Source organism: Humulus lupulus, chromosome 5 (assembly GCF_963169125.1).
Source record: "Humulus lupulus chromosome 5, drHumLupu1.1, whole genome shotgun sequence".
Lineage (NCBI taxonomy): Eukaryota > Viridiplantae > Streptophyta > Magnoliopsida > Rosales > Cannabaceae > Humulus > Humulus lupulus.
In genome coordinates, this window is record NC_084797.1 from 10,439,082 (window position 1) to 10,458,975 (window position 19,894).

Genomic DNA, 19,894 nt, shown 5'->3' on the forward strand with positions numbered 1-19,894 from the left:
GTCTTGCTCCTCTCACTTTAAAGCTCGACCGCACAAACTACTTTTTCTGGCGGTCCCAAGTCCTACCGGCTCTTCGTGCCCATGATCTTAAGGGTTTCATTCTTGGCACTGATCTCTATCCTCCGCAGTTTGTTGATCACACCACGAACGGTCCTATTCCGGGTGAGTCTCGCCAACTCAATATAGGTTTCAGTCTCTGGATGCGCACAGATCAGGCCATCCTTAGTTGGCTTCTTAATTCCATTGCCGAGACCATGGTCAGCCATGTAGTCCGTTGTGTCACCTCTCAACAAGTTTGACATTCCCTTGAAACCTTATTTACCACCAGCTCCAAAGCGTGTACCCTTCAAATACGCTTTCAACTTCAATCCCTCAAAAAAGGCAATCTATTGATTCATGAGTATATGCTGAAAATGCAGTCATTAGCTGATCATCTTACCTCAGTTGGTCAAATTATCTTTGATGAAGAGCTAATCTTTTACATCCTTGGCGGCCTTGGGCACGATTATGACCCTGTCGTTGTTAATCTCACCTCCCGCCATGACCAACTCACCATTCAAGAGGTCCAATACATGCTCCAAAGTCAAGAAATGCGACTGGAACATCTTAATATTCCTGCTGCTGCCATCGATCATCCAAGTGCTCAACTTGCAACACACATGCGCAGGAGTCTTCATTCAATCACCCATTTCCCAGTCTTTTTCTTTTGGTCGTTCCTTTTCGCGTGGCCGTAGTGGTGGACGTGGCGGTCGCGGCAACCGCCCACTTTGTCAACTATGTGGCCGGCTTGGTCATTTTGCTGCCAAATGTTATCATAGGTTTGATGTTAACTTTCAAGGTTCCTCCACTCCAAACACCAACCCCGGCCAACATCATTTTCCTTCTTCCTCCAGCCAACAACCACCACATAATCCCAGTCAACAAGCCTATTTCACCTCTTCCCATGACATCCCTCTTGACAGTGCATGGTACCTTGACAGTGGAGTCACCAACCATATAACCTCTGATGCTTCAAACATCTCTCACAACACTGAGTACAAAGGTAAGCCACAATTGCTCATAGGTAATGGGCAAGCCCTTCATATCACTCATACAAGAAATAGTTTGCTGCATAATTTCTCTTCACAGTCCCAACTTGCCTTAAACAATATACTTTATGTCCCTTCCATTACAAAAAATGTACTCTCTATTACTCAACTAACACATGATAACCCCGTCTTTGTTGAGTTTCATCGTGATTGTTGCCTTGTGAAGGATCTCATGTCGAAGCGGGAGTCCATCGTGGATGGAGTTTTCTAGCTAAGGGGTTCGACGAGATGGGGTTTTTCTGGTTTTGGTTCAGGGTTCTATTCCTGTTTTTGTGATGAGCAAGAGTTTTGAAATTTGTTTGAACATGATTCAGGTCCTTTTGGACCACTTGGATTGCAACAATTAATTATTGATATGCACATTAGCTATGGGCAAGCTTGATAGTCCCTCAAATCTCACTACATTCCAACTAAAAAAAACTTTAATATTTAATGATTTTAAAAAAAATCAAATTTAATTTATGTTTTGATGTTGAGAATTTTTTTTACTTTAATTTATTTATTTTTATAGATTTAATTATTTATAGTCAATTAGAAATTGCCAGATAATTATTATGCATGTCAAAGTTAAACTTAACTAAGATCTAACGGCAAGGATCTTTGACTACACTAAATATATAACGGTAAAGATCTTTGACTACGCTAAATATGTAACGGTAAACATCTTGCAGGCAAAAAAATTTCACAGGCACTTAATAACAACAAAACAAACTACATAGTATTAATACCGCAAATTTTTTTTTTTTTTTTAATTCCCTAATTTTAAATTGGACCGTATTGTTTGTTGTCTAATAAGAAAACCTTAACAAAAGAAACAAAGTTAGTGATGAAGTGGCGACTCGAACTAGGGTTCTTCTTCGTCAACAACTCTTTTATTTTTCTTTTTCTTTTCAACAAAAACCGCTCTCTCCTCGTTTCGATCCCTTCAACTTCTTCTTTATCAAATTTCCCTCCAATTCTCTCACTTCCTCAACGGCCACCACCACAACCAACTATGGCGTCGCGCTTTCAGGCCGCCGCCCTATTGGCCTCGCCTTCCTACCCCAACGCCGTCGCTTGGTCCGACGACAACCTCATCGCCGTTGCCTCTTCTCATCTCGTCATCATACTGGTACTACTACCACCACTACTGCTACTACTCTCTCTCTCTCTCTCTATATATATATATATCGTTATAGATGCATATATTTGCTTACATTGTGTTTTATCATTGTCAGAGTCCTGCAACGCCTTCTAAATCCCGAGGCCTTATCACGATTGAAACCGGCAAGCCTTTTCCGATTGGTGTTGTTGATCGTAATGGTACTTTGGTTTTATCGTTATTATCATTATTTCTCTCACTTTTTCAAATTTCAAACTTTTCTTCTTTATTTTGATTTCTTTTGTGATTTTCAGATTTGTTATCAGCTAATTTGCTCCCGGCTAGTTTATCTCGGGACACTCGGCCTTGTGTTCGATCAATTTCATGGTCACCACTTGGACTATCTCCAAATTCAGGGTACGAGACTGATTCTCTCGCTCTCTTTTGTTTAACTCTAGTTTGTATATCATCTTTTACTGTGATCGAATTGGCTTTGTATACTGATTTGGAGCTTAAATTTTAGGTGCCTTCTTGCTGTGTGCACAATTGACGGGCGTGTTAAGCTTTATCGTCAACCTTTTTGCGATTTCTGTGCTGAATGGATAGAGGTTTGATGTGTGTGTGTGTGTGAGAGGGTAGTAGTGGGCTCAAGGTCAAAGATTTGAGATGAACAAATTAGCGAAATTTGATAAATTTTCTTTCTTCAGGTGATGGATATATCCACAAAGCTTTGTGATTATGTGGAAAGTATTGGTTTTGGCGAGCTAAAAGCATCTGTTTCGAATGAATCTGATGTAAGTTTGATCCTATATTTATTATTTACTTGGGTGGCAAAATCTTGGGAGGCAATGGTTGCTGGAGGGTTTATGTTTTGATAAATCTGAGTAACTGTTTTCTTTTACCAGAAACAAGATACAGAGCATAGAAGTTCTGATGACGACTGCTTAAACATTGTTTTCAGAAAGGAACGTAAGCGACGAAAATTGAAAGACAATGTATCCGAAATTAAGCAATAGTTATATGGTTAATTAATTCAGGCGCTTGTTTTACCTGTTTTCTTTCAATACTGTAGTTCTACTTGTTTTACTTAACTAATTCAGGCGCTTGGGAGTGGGACTGAGATTGGCCATTCAAAAGAAAACAGTTGTATGCAGATTATTTCTGTATCTAAATCTAAGGCCAATTCTCTCAAGAAGATACCAGAAAAGTGCACATTGCCACTCATAACTGCAGATAAATATGCTGCTCGAAGTGCAATACTATCATCTCTTGTAGTTGCTTGGTCACCAGTGTTGCAGGTCTCGCCCAAAATTTGTGTCATTCCTCCAAATGGTTCATCCATGTCTTTACTCGCAGTTGGTGGAAAATCTGGTAAAGTTTCACTTTGGAGAGTTTCTGTACCTGACCGCTACTCAATTGAGCTCAGTAGGGTCCCAGCAACTGCAATGATTGTGGGGCTCTTGCAGGCACATGGTTCTTGGATTACAGCAATTAGTTGGGCACTGCTTGATTCTGAATCTTCAAATCCTCAATTTTTATTGGTTACTGGATGTTCTGATGGGAGGTGAGTTAGTAGCACTGATATATCACTTTAAAATCTTTTTGTAGCATCTCTTATATGGAAATTGTGTGGTTAGTGATTCATTTAAGTAGTGTACGCGTGATTCCTTTTTTTTCTTTTTTATACGGATCCCAAGTAATATCTAATGTCTTTAATTGTTATGGTTTGGCCCGTTAACATAGCATTATTTGTGACACCTTAGTGTTTCATCCTGCCCCTGAGTAGCCTTGTTTATATCTAGCAACTCAATAAATTTCAGAGGCCTGTCTGAATCCTTCTTGAATTCACTTGGTGTCTGAAGTCTGAACAAACTATGTCTAATTTTTTTTAGATTAAATAAACTAGTTTTATTCTCGTCAAATCATTGTTGTTATCATTCATGTTTTGTTTATTTATTTATATTGTATTTTGTTTTCTTTTCCAGTGTCAAGATCTGGATGATTTATAATGAGCAGTTGTTGAAGTCAAGTGAAGCTAATCATGCTTCGTTTTCCCTGTTGAAAGAGGTAATGTAGCTGTTGAATTTTTTTCATATATACATGTCTGATTGTGTCTTATTAATTGTTATAATATATTGTGACATGTGATCCTCTTAATAGGTTGTAAATGATAATGTCCCAATTTCAGTAATTTCACTTACTGTACCCGCTCGGTCCTCGACAGAAATTCTCTTAGCAGTTGGAAAAGGATCTGGAATTTTCGAAGTGTGGATTTGTGACATATCTAATAGCAAATATGATAAATTTGGCTCGTATGATGCACATGACAATGTTGTAAGTTCCTTTTTTAATGTTTTTATTTTAAATTATGTCGAAAACTATGTATTAAGTTTTTAAGCATTACTAGGTTACAGGTTTAGCTTGGGCTTTCGAAGGACGTTGTTTGTACAGCTGTAGTCAGGTATTTGAGTTTGGAAGCTTTGTGTCATGCATACCATCTTTCAATTATAATGTCTCTCTCTTTTTCTTTTGTTGTTTATAAAATGTAAATTATCACTACAACTTAGTTCGAATAATAGTCTATAACTTTGTATTAGTACTTTTGGCAAGAATAAATTATCACTCAAATTGTCCTGGTTTCTCTATAAGCTTTAGAGCAAGTTTGAAAAGAGTTTATAAAAGCTAGTAAACAAAGATTATAAAATCTTTCTTTGTATTCTATTTTATTATTATTTGGGTAAAATATCACTTTCGTGAGTAACATATTATTTATGATTGTAACTCCTCGAGAAGCTTTGTAGTGCATGACTGATTGGTCACCAAATTATATGGAATTCATTCTTGTAATACAGGCGCCCTCGATAATATGCGGACAAGTATACTGATGATGTATTCATTCTTTAACTTCTTTACACAAACTGATATTAAATATCTATTGTACACATAAATAAGTGAAATTTATCTCAATGTTTAATTAACAAGTTCAAGTGCTATTAGGATAATTTTGTTCGGTGTTGGATTTTGAGCAAGGATGTTCTATCTGAAGTATCATTTCCTTCCAACACTCCTCGCCTGAGAAGCTCATCAGAAGTATGTTACCATCCTTACATTCCTCTTTTCTCCCCTTTTCTGTGAAACACTGTGAAACACTTCATTTAGTTTACAAATGTGAAAATGCACTTGCAGCTTTCACATACATATGCGTCATGCTTTGGTGTTGCAGTCTCTCCTGGAAATCTAGTGATTGCTATGGTATGACATAATATTTCTTAGAGATTTCCAACTACTTGGACTTTTATTTGCAAGTCAATTACATGGAAAATGCTAATTAAGAAAGTTTATTGCATCATTTTCTTTATGTAGTACTAGTATCTTATGTGATTTATAATTTTTCCTCTTGTATAAGCTTTATATTTTTGTTAGATCACACAGAAGTTTGGACATGCGGGAAAACATATTAATAGATTTATGTTTTGGATAAAAAATTCTTAAAGCCAAGAACCTTGTGTTCTTTACATGTGTTAGTAGTAAGTAGGATGGTAATGTTGTTATGTTTCAGTGAAACGTTGGAATGGAGCATACTAACATTTAGAGTGCCACTACTTATTATAATCATTTCCAGCAGTTCCATTTTTTTTCAAAAGTTTTCTTGTTGGCCATTTTTTCAAAATTTAAAGTTTTCGATTGAAAAAGAAGAAAAAAACTTAATTGCTTATTCTATAACCTTGCAGGTTCGTAATTTTGATGAAGATTTATTGGATCCAATGTACCAGAAAAGGTAAAAAACCAATTTGAATGCATAATAACGCTATCTATATATGTAAAAGTTGCTATTGTAGAAATATAGTTACTTAATCTTAAGAATCAGCTTGGGGAAAAAATGAAAAGCACGTAACACAATAAAACTGAAACAGAGGCGAAAAACTTTTTGGTTTGTTTCAGAAATGAAGTGTAGAAAAGGATAGGGAATGCTGATTAGTTAATATTTACCCATGTGAAAGATGAAATAATAAATTGCAGGGAGTGAGAGAATGCAATTTCGACTTAAAGCTATTCAGCAAAAGCCTTGATCTTGACTGCAAGAGGACAAAGAGTCAGCTTGCTATGGAAATGATAAGGAAAGATAACAACTAAAACTAGAATAACAACATTCATACCCGAAAATGAAGCTGCAGGTTTCACTTATTTGCCTTAACTAATTTCTTGAAAACATGCCAGGACTCAAAAGGCTGCTGTTGAGTTCTTCTGGATTGGTGCACAAGAAGCATCTGTTTTGTCAAATAACTCCTCAACTTTTGCCATTCCTGGTTTTCCCGTAAAGGAATTGAGTTCTTGGGAGGTCAATATTCTGTGGTCTTTGAAACAGTATGAATCTCCGAACAAGCCCATCATTGTTTGGGATATTGTAGCAGGGTTACTGGCTTTTAAGCGCTTTGCCGCAGAGTATGTAGAACATATACTGATTAAGTGGCTCTCAATTTCATTCGTCGGATCCCAAAAGTACCATTCTACTGAAAAGATTTTGTTGCATGTTTCAAGGATCATGTCAAAGCTATCTTCTCGACAGCTACACCTCTTGAATATTATTTGTAGAAGGGTAGTGCTATCAGAGATGAAAGTGGACCAAATAAATAGCAAATTAGAGAACTTTATAGAACTAGATTGCTCGGAAGAGAAACTGATTATTTGGATTAAGCTGCTTTTGAGCAGTGAAGGAGAACTCCGTGAGAGACTTGTTGGTTTGAACTTTTCTGCTTGTGTTAGTCTCCTGTCTCATTCAACCTCATTTTCTTATTGTCCTGTTGGATTAACACAAATGCAGCAGTGGGTTGCGCTTAACCATGATCATGCACATGATTCGTTAAGAGTCTTAGCATCAGAGGTTCAGAAGCATGAGAAGAGGTACTTATTATTATCTTTAAACTGCTATTTCTTTAATAGTCTTTGCTTCATTCGATTATTCTCTTAAGAGAAATGATATGTGCATTCAAAATATATACCCAAACATTACACACAGTGATGTGACAGTTTAGTCTAGCCAATCACATTTATTAAAATTGGGACTTACCGTTTTAAAATGCAGTGACACATCACTCTGTGTAATATTTGAGTGCAAATATCATTATTCTTCTCTTAAACCCCATGAAAAAATGTCAAGAGAGAGTCTCAATTGAATTTCACAATTTCTAAATTTCTCATTGCCTTCAATTTTTTTGACACTAAAACTGAGTGTTACTTTTATAGGCTTCAATCAAGAGAAAATGCAACGGAGGAAAAGTGTTGCTATTGTTCAGCTCCAGTTCCATTTAAATCTCCAGAATTTGCACATTGCCAAGGTAATGGTCAAGGACACAAACTAGCTCGATGTGCTGTTTCTATGGAGATTTGTCCCATTACCCCCACATGGTTTTGCATATGTTGTCACAGAAGAACTTCCACACTGCCACCCGAGACTCTTTTCGCATTGCCCGGGTATCCTTCATTAGATTTTGAGTCTCCAACTGCCTTGAACAATGCATCTCCAAAGCCATTGTGTCCATTTTGTGGAATACTACTACAAAGACAACTGCCAGATTTTCTGCTATCTGCATCTCCTGTGTAAGTTATATGTTTCCTAGCTTTGTTTCAAGTGGCTCCCACCCAAGCTTTGGGTTAGAAAAAATAGTATAGTAATACCACATCAACTCCCTTTATGCAAGAAAAAATAGGGTTAAAAAAGAGAGAACAACAAATAATGAGTTCATCACAATCACAAATCAGCACCAAAAAAATGGATGGCTTGTGGACAATCGTAGTAGGTAAGATCTATCTGTCTTTATTATATCATTTTTATTTATTTAAGGTCCCAATTGTTTCACGTGTTGTATATGTTGAATAACCAGGCTGTAACATATGCCACTCATTATTGTAATCTGTATTAATTATAAAATAAACAAGTGATTATATTTTATTTGATAACAAAGATATATAAATATATGGAAGATTACTTTGCATAGATTGGGTACTAATATTTATGATGATGTGACTTGATATAGCAAGTCAGTCATAATTAATATTGTTTCCAACCAATGAGAAACATTAGTTATATTTAGAAATTGACATGCATTTAAAAAATAAAAAAATTATAATATTATATTTTCATAATAAATACACGTTTTGTATTAAGTAGTTTTTCTAAAAATTTAAAAAAATTAAAATTTAGTTTTAGAAATATTAGCAACTATAAATATAAATTATTAATCTTAATTTAATAATTAATATTATATATGTATATATCAAGATCCTTCTTTACCGATAACCACAAGTATTAATTGTGAAAAATCTCAATTGAATTCTTTAGTAGGGTATTTTATTTTTATTTTATAAAAGTCTCCTTATATCGATACACATATAAATGCTTTCTTTAATACTCTAGTACTATACTATACTAAAATTGCTCCACGATTTGGTTTACTCTTCTTCTTGGTTTGTTTGCAAGTCATTGTTTCAAACCTTGACTTAAATTTATGTTGGCCATCTTTAATTTTTGAACTTCTAAGACATTCTATTTCTATGTGTTCGTTTCACTGTTTTTAATTTCTTTCTTTAAAGTCGTTGAAATTGATGGCTTGGAATTTGGTAACTATGAGCATAGATTTCCATTGTGATAGCTTTAGCTTTATAGGAAGGAACTTGCCGTGAGGGTTGGATATTTTTGACCACGCGTTTAGATTTTTTTTACTTATTTACATTATATGAACTCAATTCGATACATATATCTAATCAATAATATTAAATCAGACACGATATTTATAATCCCAAATTAGAAAAAGAAGGGAAATTCAAACTTCTTATTGTTTTATTTATTTTTTCATTATTTGTAAGTATGTGTAGATAGAATAAATAATATTTTTGCGAGGTTTCATAATAATGAAAAGTTTCCTTGAACTATGCAAGTTATTAAAATATAAATTTCTATTTTGTCTTAAGTGACTCATGGATTGATGATGTAGTATTTTGATAATGTCATGTTTAGAATAATTAACAATTTCGTCCTTCGAACTTTGACCACTATTAAATTATGTCATTTTTATTAAAATTAATTTAATTTTTTTAAGAAAATTTATTTTTTTCTTAGAAATAATAATTAAATCCTAAAAAATTAAAAAAAAATCATAAAAAGATCAAGAAAATAAATCATACTAAAAGTTTCAAATACTCAAAAATTAAAAATCTAATTAATAACAACGATTTTTTTTTACTTTTTCTTTTCTTTTATAATATAAAATAAATATATCTTAAAATAAAGAGTAAATCATAAAACAAAGTTTTTTTCCTTTTGACCTCCTCCTCTTAAATTAATTAATTTATTTATTTAATTCTTTCGCCTTTCGTCCTCTTTAACTAAAAGATTTTTGTTTTGTTTTAATATTTATTTTAAATGTTAATTCTAAATAGTTTTATTTTATATTGTAAAAGAAATGAAAAAAAAAATAATAAACAATTATTCGTTATTAATTAAAGTTTTAATTTTTTAAGAATTTAATTATTATTTTTATAAAAAAAAATTAGATTTTTTAATAAAATGAGTATTATTTAGTAGTGGTTAAAGTTTGGAGGCAAAATTGTTAATTATTCTACACAAGATACTGTCACATTAACATACAAAATGTTACATCATTAAGCTGTTACTTACTTAGGATGAAATCTAACAGAAGTCTCTTATTTCAGTATCGTATATAGTTTTGGAAATTTTTTTAATATCGTGAATCATTCAGGAACACGATCATATAGTGTTTATAGTTCAATGACATGATGATATAGTGGTCATGATTAGGTGGCAAAAATACTATTTATTCTATTAGATATAACTTAACTTATGGTTTTGAAGTATTACTATTTTTTAAGGAAATATTTATAAAGAAAAATATAATTTTTTTTTTTGAGGTGAAATGAGAATTTGTTTCCCTGCCAAGGACAAATAGCAGTTTCACGTATACGAACGAAACACTATATTTTCATTAATTTTCAACACATGATTAGGATGGATGGGTGCATTAGTTTCTTGATACATCTGAATACGAAACCTTTGACTTTTTTATTTACTTGAATTGCATAATTGGAGCAACAACTTCCAACTCTATCCAAAATGTTCTCTTTAGCCATAATAGAAAAGAAAAAAACTCTTATTTAGCCTATAAGATAGTAGATCTAGATCATAGTGTAGATGAAGTTACATAATTAAAGAAAGAAATCAATTAAACTAAAACCCCATGATTGAATTGGAATTGAAAATTGCACTGGCAAAAGAATCAGTGCTTTTCATTCTTTTTCCAAAAAGCTTCTGATATGCTCTTTTTTCTTTCTTTCTTTCTTATTTAAGTAAAAAGTAATAGCCATTAGGTTAGGGGCTCGAGAGAAAGGATATAATAACAAGTTAAATGCCAATTGATAAAGAATAGTAAATTCCAATTCTTATTCTCTTCAAACTATCCCCCAAAACTCCTCCATTTCAAGCAACCTTACTTGAGTAATCTCACACTTTTTTCCTTTCATTTGGCTTTGGGGCTGGCACTCCTACGGCCGTACAACTCTGAAGTCTATACCCTATGTACTCATGTCTATAGTATATATATATATATATAAATAAACTTTGGAAAGCTAAGCTTTATAACTAGTTGTTGGAGTTTTAATGGAGTAGAGTGGGGACTGGAGAGTATAGGGCTAATCTCTTGTTATTTTGTTTTTATTTTCTTTCTTTAATAATGCTTATGAACAACACAAAGAAGACTAGCCAAAAGTACATATCAGTTATGACCCTTTTAAAGATCCTAGTGGGACAGGTATTGCTATAAATTGTAACTTGGTCTTATGTTTAGATTAGGGTTACCCGCCTTGCCCTTAACGTTTGCTTGGACCGAGAACTTCAATTACAGTGTCAATTGCAACTATGTTTACGGTTCAAAACCTCCCTAGTGGGAGTAGGGTAGTGTTGTTTTTTTTCGTGGGGTGAGATGGATTTATGATTAAGGATGTACACTTTCTTTTTAGGGATGTATACAAGACGGGAATTGGTAGGGAGTGTTTCCCGTCCTCGTTAACCATTTTAATTCCCGTTCATGTTCCTATCCATGTACATTCTTTGTCAAGGGAGAGGTAGGGTGGAGAATTTTTACGGAAACCTAATTATTTGAAAAGAAAACAAAATTAAATTTTAAATATATATATAAAAAATGAATTATAAAAAAAAAATTAAAAAATTACATAATGTTTATAATTCAAAATACTAAATAATATTCTAAATAAAATTTAAAATATTTAAACAATTACTATTATTTTATATAAACACATAATGAAACATGTCATGTTAGAAAATGTCTTCCCCAGCATCAGCTTGTTTAACATTTCGGACGAGTATTCCCAACTTTATTAGCGAAGTCCTTACAGGAGCTATCCCCGTGGGACAAATGGACATTTGCACTCATGTCCTTATTTCTATCCCTACCTAATTTTCGATAGGCTTAAGGTAGAAATTTTTAATAAGGAGAAGATTTCTTGTAAGTGATGGAGATTTTGATTAAAATTTATATTAAAAACAAATTCTAAAAACTAAAGAAGAAGAGGGTAAGTTATAAAAAGAAAATAGATTTTCTCTAATGCTATGTGTATTAAATAATTAAATGATTTGTAATTGAGTACTTAATCAATATAGAAAATGTGCTGGTGTGGTTTAGAGTGAAAGGAAAATAACATACTCACACTTATTTATAAATTTGTTGAATGTTTGTTTTATTACATATAATTTATGGGCACTTTGATGTAGCTAATTTTTTAGCTGCACCGTTGCTACCATTTGACTATTTCGGCATTTAAATCTTTTTTTTTTCTAAATTTTTTTATGATGATGTACATTGTTGTCATTTAGAACATCCTGTAAATTTTCAAAAAATTGTGAATAGTTTACCGTGCCGAAAACAATTATTTTACACGCACATGCAACAAAAATAGACAAGTGTGCAGCAATTTTGTTTTCAGCACTGTAAATTATTGTGAATTTCTAGAAATTTTGCAAGATGTCTTAAATGACTACAATATATACCATCATAAAAAAAATTACTTAGGTACCGAAATAGCCTACCGATTGTACCGGGCACCGAAGTACTCCCCTATAATTTATACATGAAAATTATATACATGCATAATTATGTATTAGACCTATAAATTTTACACAATTTTAATAAATACTAATGTGAAATATACTTGCAATGGTGAATTTCACTTTAATCCAAGACAAGTAAATTATACAAATATCAATATCACTTTCTTTCTTTCTTTGATGAAACAAAATTATAATATTAAGGACATATGATGTAACTTTGATTTGAAGGGTTGATAATAATAGAACTTGTTATATTATGCTTATTCCATAATAATAAGATTTTGCTAAAGACCAAAAAGCATTATATAGTATTGTTGTATAATTGCCCTTTTCACTTTTGTTTATTTGTTCACTTTACAGTAATCATTCACCCTAATTGGCTGACCTTTCACAATCATTGGCATGGCACCGCCTTATAAATAAAAACAGAATTATTTTTATTCTGTTTTTTTTATTATTATTATTATAAATTTTATACATATTTTTTTGGGTTTATGTGGCAATATTATAGCCATTGACATAAATTAGGAGAACAATAAAATATTGACAGTGCCCCATCATTCATTCTTCAATCCTGATGGTCCACCACCAAAATCAATGGCTGATATATTGCCTTGTGGTGGGGCCCACTTGAATAACTCCATTGTTGTACATTTCTCTTCAATATATCACCAAAAATTAATACCAAAAGGACAGATTTTGTGGCTCCCTTCACTTAAATTGCCCTTTTTATTACCAACATCATAATTATATGTGCTTGCTTTGTAATCACTTCATACATATCAACAACTATTGAAATTTGTGAAGAAAAAAAATGAAATGAAAAGAAAACAAATGGGGACATTAACCTAATCCATACATATTTTAATTAATGCAAATCATTCAATGGAAATGAAAGAAAAGGTTTATTAAAACAATATATTATTAAAGCATTTTGACCCACTCTAACTCTATTTAAAAATAAGAGTGTTGATATTTGACTAAGGTGTCTAACATCACATGAGATGACATCTATGTAGTGATGCACACAAGGTGGGGAATTAGTGGGGAGTGTTCCCCCCGTCCCCGCCCCATCCCGGTCCCCGTCCCTGTCCCCGCCTCATCCCCGCTTGTTCTCCATCGGGGGCGGGGTAGGCAATCCCCTATTAGGGCAGGGAATCCCTACGAAGAACTCATTTATTAAAAAATAAATTTTAAATTAAAATACTTCACAATATTTATTATTTAAAATATTAAACATTATCCTAAATAAAATTTAAAATATTAAAAAAGTCACTACTATACTACAATAACACATAAAGAAATATATAAAATGCATAAAAAATATTACAAAAATATATAAAAAATTTAAACGGGGCCCCGCCATGGCGGGAAGTGCTATCCCCGCCCCATTTAACATTCGAGAATTGAAAATTACCTCGTCCCTGCCCCATTCTCCATAAAGACGAGGATTCCCGGCCCCATTAGGGACGAGTTCTTGCGGGGCCCCGTCCCATGGGGAAAATGTGCATCCCTCTATGGTTGGTTAGCGATACCTTATAATACTTATTAAATTCAAATGTGTGGGACCTGATATTGAATTGCACCAATAGCGGTATGATACTTCCTTGTGGTGTTGGGCACCAATGATGCCCCTTAGCATTTCTCTATAAATAATTGGGTGGTATTTAGTTTGATGGAATAGAATTAGAATGATAATGAGAATAATATTAGAATATAATAATAATAGTAATAATAATATGTCTTTCTATTACATTTTAAATTAACATTAGAATTAAAATTATTTTGTTTAGTAAGAGATATAAGAATAGAATAAAATTAGTGCTGACTTTAAAGAGCAAGTCAATTGACTTTAAAGAATAAAAATAGAATGGTGAGATAATAATTTTATTTCAATTATTAATTTAGTTTAGGATTGGAAAGATGTTTCCAATGGTTGGGGGTTGGAATTATGGTTCCGTTGTTTACAAAGCAAATATTAGAATAGCCCTTCATTCCATTCCAAAAGTCATTTCATTCAACCAAACATATTGTTTGTACATGTTTTTTTCTTGGTAGAATTTTTTTTTTATTTGAATGAAAATAAAATAGTTATATTAATGGTGTGAAATATATATTTATAAAAATAATAAAAAATTTCATTTAAAAACTAAATAAATAAATAAAAACTAAGAAAAATCAAAGAGAGCAGATGGCTTTCATTGGTCTGCCCACAAGTACACATTCCATTTATTTATTAGCTCTTAAATAACAATCCATGAATCATAACCTTACTTGAATTTTGTTGTGAATGTTTAAACAAAACCTCATCATAATGGAAATTTTACTAGGAATATTGTAAATAATCTAACCTCTAGTAACCAAATCAATAAATAGAGAAAAACCTTCATTTTTTTTTATATATACTCAAGTTATGGATGCCCATGATATTCTAATTACAAGAGATATCATTGTCAATGTATTTTTTTTTTGGATAATTCAAAGCTAAACGAAATAAATCAAGGATATTATTAGTATTCTTATATTTTTTATTAATAGGTACAAGTAACATGTTTTTGCTTAATTTCATTTAGAAAATTTATTAATTATTTTTATTAAGTTTTTATGATTGTCATATAAATTTTTAAAAAATAAATAATATTGTAGATAAAAGAATAAATAAATAATATTGTAGATAAAAGAATGACACAAACATATTAAAAATAATAAACCAAAACATTGTTTATAATTTAAAAATATATATATATATATGGTAACATTTTTTTATTACAAACTATTATATTTAATGTACAAAGTATTTATAATATTATTCAAATCACAACTCAATAATTGAAAATGAAGTTTGTTTATTCTTTATAAAAGATAATTGTTATTCTAATTTTTTATTTAGTTACACAGTCATACTATTTACTTATATATAATGTATTTATTATGTATTATATATTATTATAATAATAATATTTTATAACATTTTAATTATATTGATATAATTATTAAATATTTATTCTACCGAATTTTTTTAAAAATTAGGATTATATGTTATATGTTATGTATTATTGTAAGGGAAAAAAATATTTGCGGTGAAAGTACTTAAATTATTGTGTTTGTAGCACTTAAGTACCTAAGTTATTTTTTTGGCTGCAAAAGTACCTTCCATCCATGTTTTGGTGCAGTTTAGTACATTTGTTTTTTTTTTGTCTTAAGTCCGCCACCATGGCGTGAAATTTACTTATAACATTAGTACTTTCGCCGCAAATATTCATTTAATTGGGTACTTTCGCTTACGTGTTACAATCAAAATTAACGGTAAGAATTGACGGTTGTACTAAACTGCACCAAAACATGGACAGAAGGTACTTTCGCCACTAAAAAAATAACTTGGGTATTTAAGTGCTACAAACATAATAAATTGGGAACTTTCACCACAAATATCCTTAAGGGAAAATTCCAGTTTGGCCCATGTGTTTTACCCGAATACTCGATTGACTCATGCGTTTTGTTAAACAACAATTCAGACCCTATGTTTTGCAAAACAGATCAAAATGATACCCAGAGCCTAATTTTGGTCAAATGATTTTTCAATATGACCAAAATACCCTCAGATTTTATAATTAATTAAATTATTAAAAATAGATTTTAAAATACAAATTAAATTAAATTAAATTATTTTAAAATAAATTACAATTAACTACCTAATTCAAAATAACTCTTTTTTAATTAAAATAAGTCAAATTTAAATTAAAAAAATAATATAAATCAGAGCAAATTAAACTAAAACCAATTCAAATTTATGTTCTTTAGTTCTTTCTTTTTGGAGACCCAAATTTGAAAACAAAAAATTTCACCATCATCACAAATCAAGAATCAAAACCTGTAACTGAAACTGAATCTGTTGACTGCCTTTTTCGCTATCAACTTAATAACAGAACTTAAAGAAAATAAAGAAGATTAACACCAAAATTTTATGTGGTTCAAGTTATAAAACAACCATAGTCCACGAGTCTTTATTATTGGTGTTCTTGAAACTTGTGATAGCAAGCTTCAATGGAGCTTTTCTCAGGCAAAATATAGAGTGCTCCGAGTTAGGGTTGAGTATTGGGCGGGTTGGTCGGGTTACAAGGCATTTTTATCCGTCCAATGTCATAATCGGGTTAGCAAAAGTGACTCGTAACTTGCCCAATTAAGAAAAAAAAAATTTTAACCCGTTTAATAATTTGGGCAGGTTGGTCGGGTTAACCCGCCCAAATCGAAATGGTTTTTTTTTTTTGGCGGTTTGGGCGGGTTGGTCGGGTCAACCCGCCCAAACAAAAGTGGTATTTTTTTTTTTTTACATTTTTGTAATTTTTTTCTTTTAAACACTAATACTAATAGTGTGAAGTTTATATTTTTAAGCTTAAAACAATATTTTAAATTTATAGTAAAAAAATTAAAACAAAACTTAATTAATTTATATATTTATTTGAATATATTAAAAATAATAAATTCTTAATTGGGCGGGTTGGGTTATATTGGGCGGGTTAATAATTATATTCAACCCGCCCAATGTAACAATTGGGCGGTTTAAATTTTGGTCGATTTATTCGGTTGCATTTTTTGGCGGTTTTTTCGGGTTGGTTTGGACAATTTATTTGGGTTGTAAAAATTTTTGCACAGCCCTACTCCGAGTACACAAATTTGTGAACCCTGCTACAATGATACCTAGCCATATTTATAGATGGTGAGGGTCATTAATATCATTTATTATAAATATTCCCCAATTATTTGGGGAGTTAATTGTTATTCAACACATCTGAATGTTCTAATTAAGACAATAGGCCCATGCATATTGCACGGGCCCAATTCGTAGGTTGTAGCCCACCAACTTTACGGGAGACACTTCTCTAACACTGTCAGAATGCGGCTGCACGTTTTCCTGTGTTAGGCGGCATTGTGGGAAATATCAATTGTCGAGTGTACGAACTCGACGCCACTACTCGAGACACCCAAAAAGTTGTTAAACGATCTTGTGGTGGCCCAAGGCTACAGAGACTGACACCTGGCGTTATCTCCAACCCCGAGGACAAAACTCCTAGACCTGGAAGACTATCGGGTCAAGAAGACGGAAGGATTGCTAGTGTGGTCCTCGGGACGTGACCTCACTTTGAGACATCCATGCCTAAAAAAGGACCATGGCTTATTCAGAGAGGACTACACTCTGAGAAACTCTGGACAAGATCTACAGAGCTTTATTATCTCCCGATGAGCCTAATTACTTCTCAAATTATTGTCGCATGTCCAATAAATCACGGACAACAGATTCATTTTGCTTTCTTCTATGCCTAATGTTTACCGAGATTTTTGGAAACTATATTAATAAAAACTAAGCGAGATTAATTATAAGGGGTTTAGAAGATATAAACAAGATTTTTACGTGGTTGGGGCGTTAATGAGCCTTAGTCCACGAGACAATTGTATTAGAGCTTGGAAAGCCTATATCAATGGAGTTTTTCTCTCTTTTTCAGCAGAGTAACTGTATACCAGCCAAAAAATCCATTCTCCAGTGCTCTGTCATCTATATTTATAGGCTCACAGGAGCACTAGGCTTGGGCCAGGCTGACCCGGGCCCAACAAATATATAAATACCACTGTCTTCTTTATCGGAAGCCCAATACAAAGGATAAAAAAATATAAAAGACAAACAATGATTAGAGCCCACTGGGGCAGCCCAAGGCCTGTATATCACCCGACAAAATGAGGCTTTTGGTCTAGGCATTCTGAGTTACGAGGCAGATTCAGGGGACAAGATCAGTCAGTGTAGTGGCGGGACAGGTCTGAATCAGCGGCGTGCAATCTCGAGGTGGCCTTTTCCACTGGTGAAAAGTGGGGACAACTCCCACGCGTCATGGGGCGGAGTCAGGGTCACAGATGCTTTATCCTGCCAGCCCTGAGTACTTGACTCGGGTTCTTTTACCTCTGTCCCTTTTCGTTTACCGTAGGCCCGGATTATCTACATAGAGCCCGGATCGTTTACCAGGCTCCGGGACCGTTGGCATACATCTCGACCGTAACTCCAAACAGCTGTACGTCTCCCGGATGATCATCCTGGATCATTCTTCCTGGACACCGACCGGGTCTGGACCCATACTTGGGCCGTCGATGTTGATCACTCCCTGCCAAACGGGCCTGGGCTGGGCCCAACCCCAATTGCCCGGTTAGTGGGCCTGGACCACCGTCACGGGCCCAAGGTAGGAAATGGGGATAACACCTAATTTTATACATAAATTTCCACATGAACCCAGTTGAGATAAACCCAGAAAAATATGACAAATACCCAGTAAAAACATGAAGAAAATATGAGTAAAACTCATGAACACAACCCAGAAAAAACATGAAGAAAACCAGAAAACAAAGAACAAAAACAACCCATTGTGGTCATGTCTCGGATCTCAGGCAGCTCCATCGTCGTTGTGGCTCAGACCTCAAGCAACCCCATCCCCATCGCCCCTCCCAGATTCTCGCTATGCCTCAAACCTCAACCCATCCTCATCTTTGACAGATCTTTGAATCTCGATGACAAACCTCAATCGCACATTATACTTTGCTTCGCAACTTCGGATCTCTATCTTCGATGGAGAAGCAATGGTTCCAGATCTCGTTCTTCGAGAATTTGGGTGCGTCAACGGCATGAGTCACGGCCGAGAATTTGGGTTTTGGCACTATTTGGATCTCTTGCGGGGCGCATGGTGGCATATGGTAGCCGGAAGTATTGGGTCTAAGAGCTGGTTCCAAATGTGAAAGAGAAAAGGAAAGAGGGTAAGATAGAGGGGTATTGGGTCAAGGGCAATCCTGGGTTTGAATGATTTAATCTTTGTTATGTTTTTTTTTTTAAATTAAGTTTCAAAATTAATTTTGATTAATTTTTTAAGTTTATAGTTTAAATTTAGGTTTTGAGTTTAGTGTTTATTTTTCTTAACATTTATATTTCTTAATTTTACTTTTAAAATTCAAAAATAATTTTTTAATTATTTTCAAATGAATTTAGTTTATTTTCTACTTTATAATATATTAGTTAATTCATTAATTATAAAATTTGTTGGTATTTTGGTCATATTAAAAAATTATTTGACCAAAATCAGGCTCAAGGTATCATTTTGATATGTTTTGCAAAATACAAAGTCCGAATTGTAATTTAACAAAACACAGAGGTGATCGAGTATTTGGGTAAAGCACAAATGCCGATCGAGTATTTGGGTAAAACACAGAAACCAAACAAGTATTTTCCCTTATTATAATAATGGTATTTTATAACATTTGAATTTATGTTAATATAATTAATAAATATTTATTTTTAATTAATTTTAAAAATATATTTCATTAAATATTTAGAATATTTTATTAAAGTTCAAAATAAAAGATTTATGTTATCTACCAATTTTTTTTTTTATATAGAAGAGATTTAAAATCGTAATTTTTTATTTATTTATAAACATTAAAAAAAAGTTGGAAAATTTTAATAAATGTTGTATAAAATATGGTAGGACAAATCACCTTACTACTCTATTTTATTTTATTTGTTTAAAAAACTAGATAACCAAAAAATCCAAATTG

At 32.8% G+C, this 19,894-nt stretch overlaps 1 protein-coding gene across 1 annotated transcript; it reads left to right on the top strand.

The window, feature by feature from the left end:
* The first annotated feature begins 1,950 nt into the window (after nt 1-1,950).
* On the top strand, nt 1,951-8,119 carry LOC133834398 (uncharacterized). Its single transcript, XM_062263999.1, has 15 exons — nt 1,951-2,199; nt 2,306-2,390; nt 2,484-2,586; nt 2,693-2,777; nt 2,877-2,963; nt 3,075-3,164; nt 3,270-3,733; nt 4,155-4,236; nt 4,330-4,503; nt 4,577-4,630; nt 5,167-5,259; nt 5,356-5,421; nt 5,901-5,947; nt 6,388-7,071; nt 7,414-8,119. The coding sequence occupies exons 1-15, from the start codon at nt 2,083-2,085 to the stop codon at nt 7,769-7,771; spliced, it is 2,589 nt and encodes an 862-aa protein (XP_062119983.1). The 5' UTR covers nt 1,951-2,082; the 3' UTR covers nt 7,772-8,119.
* Nucleotides 8,120-19,894: the final 11,775 nt, after the last annotated feature.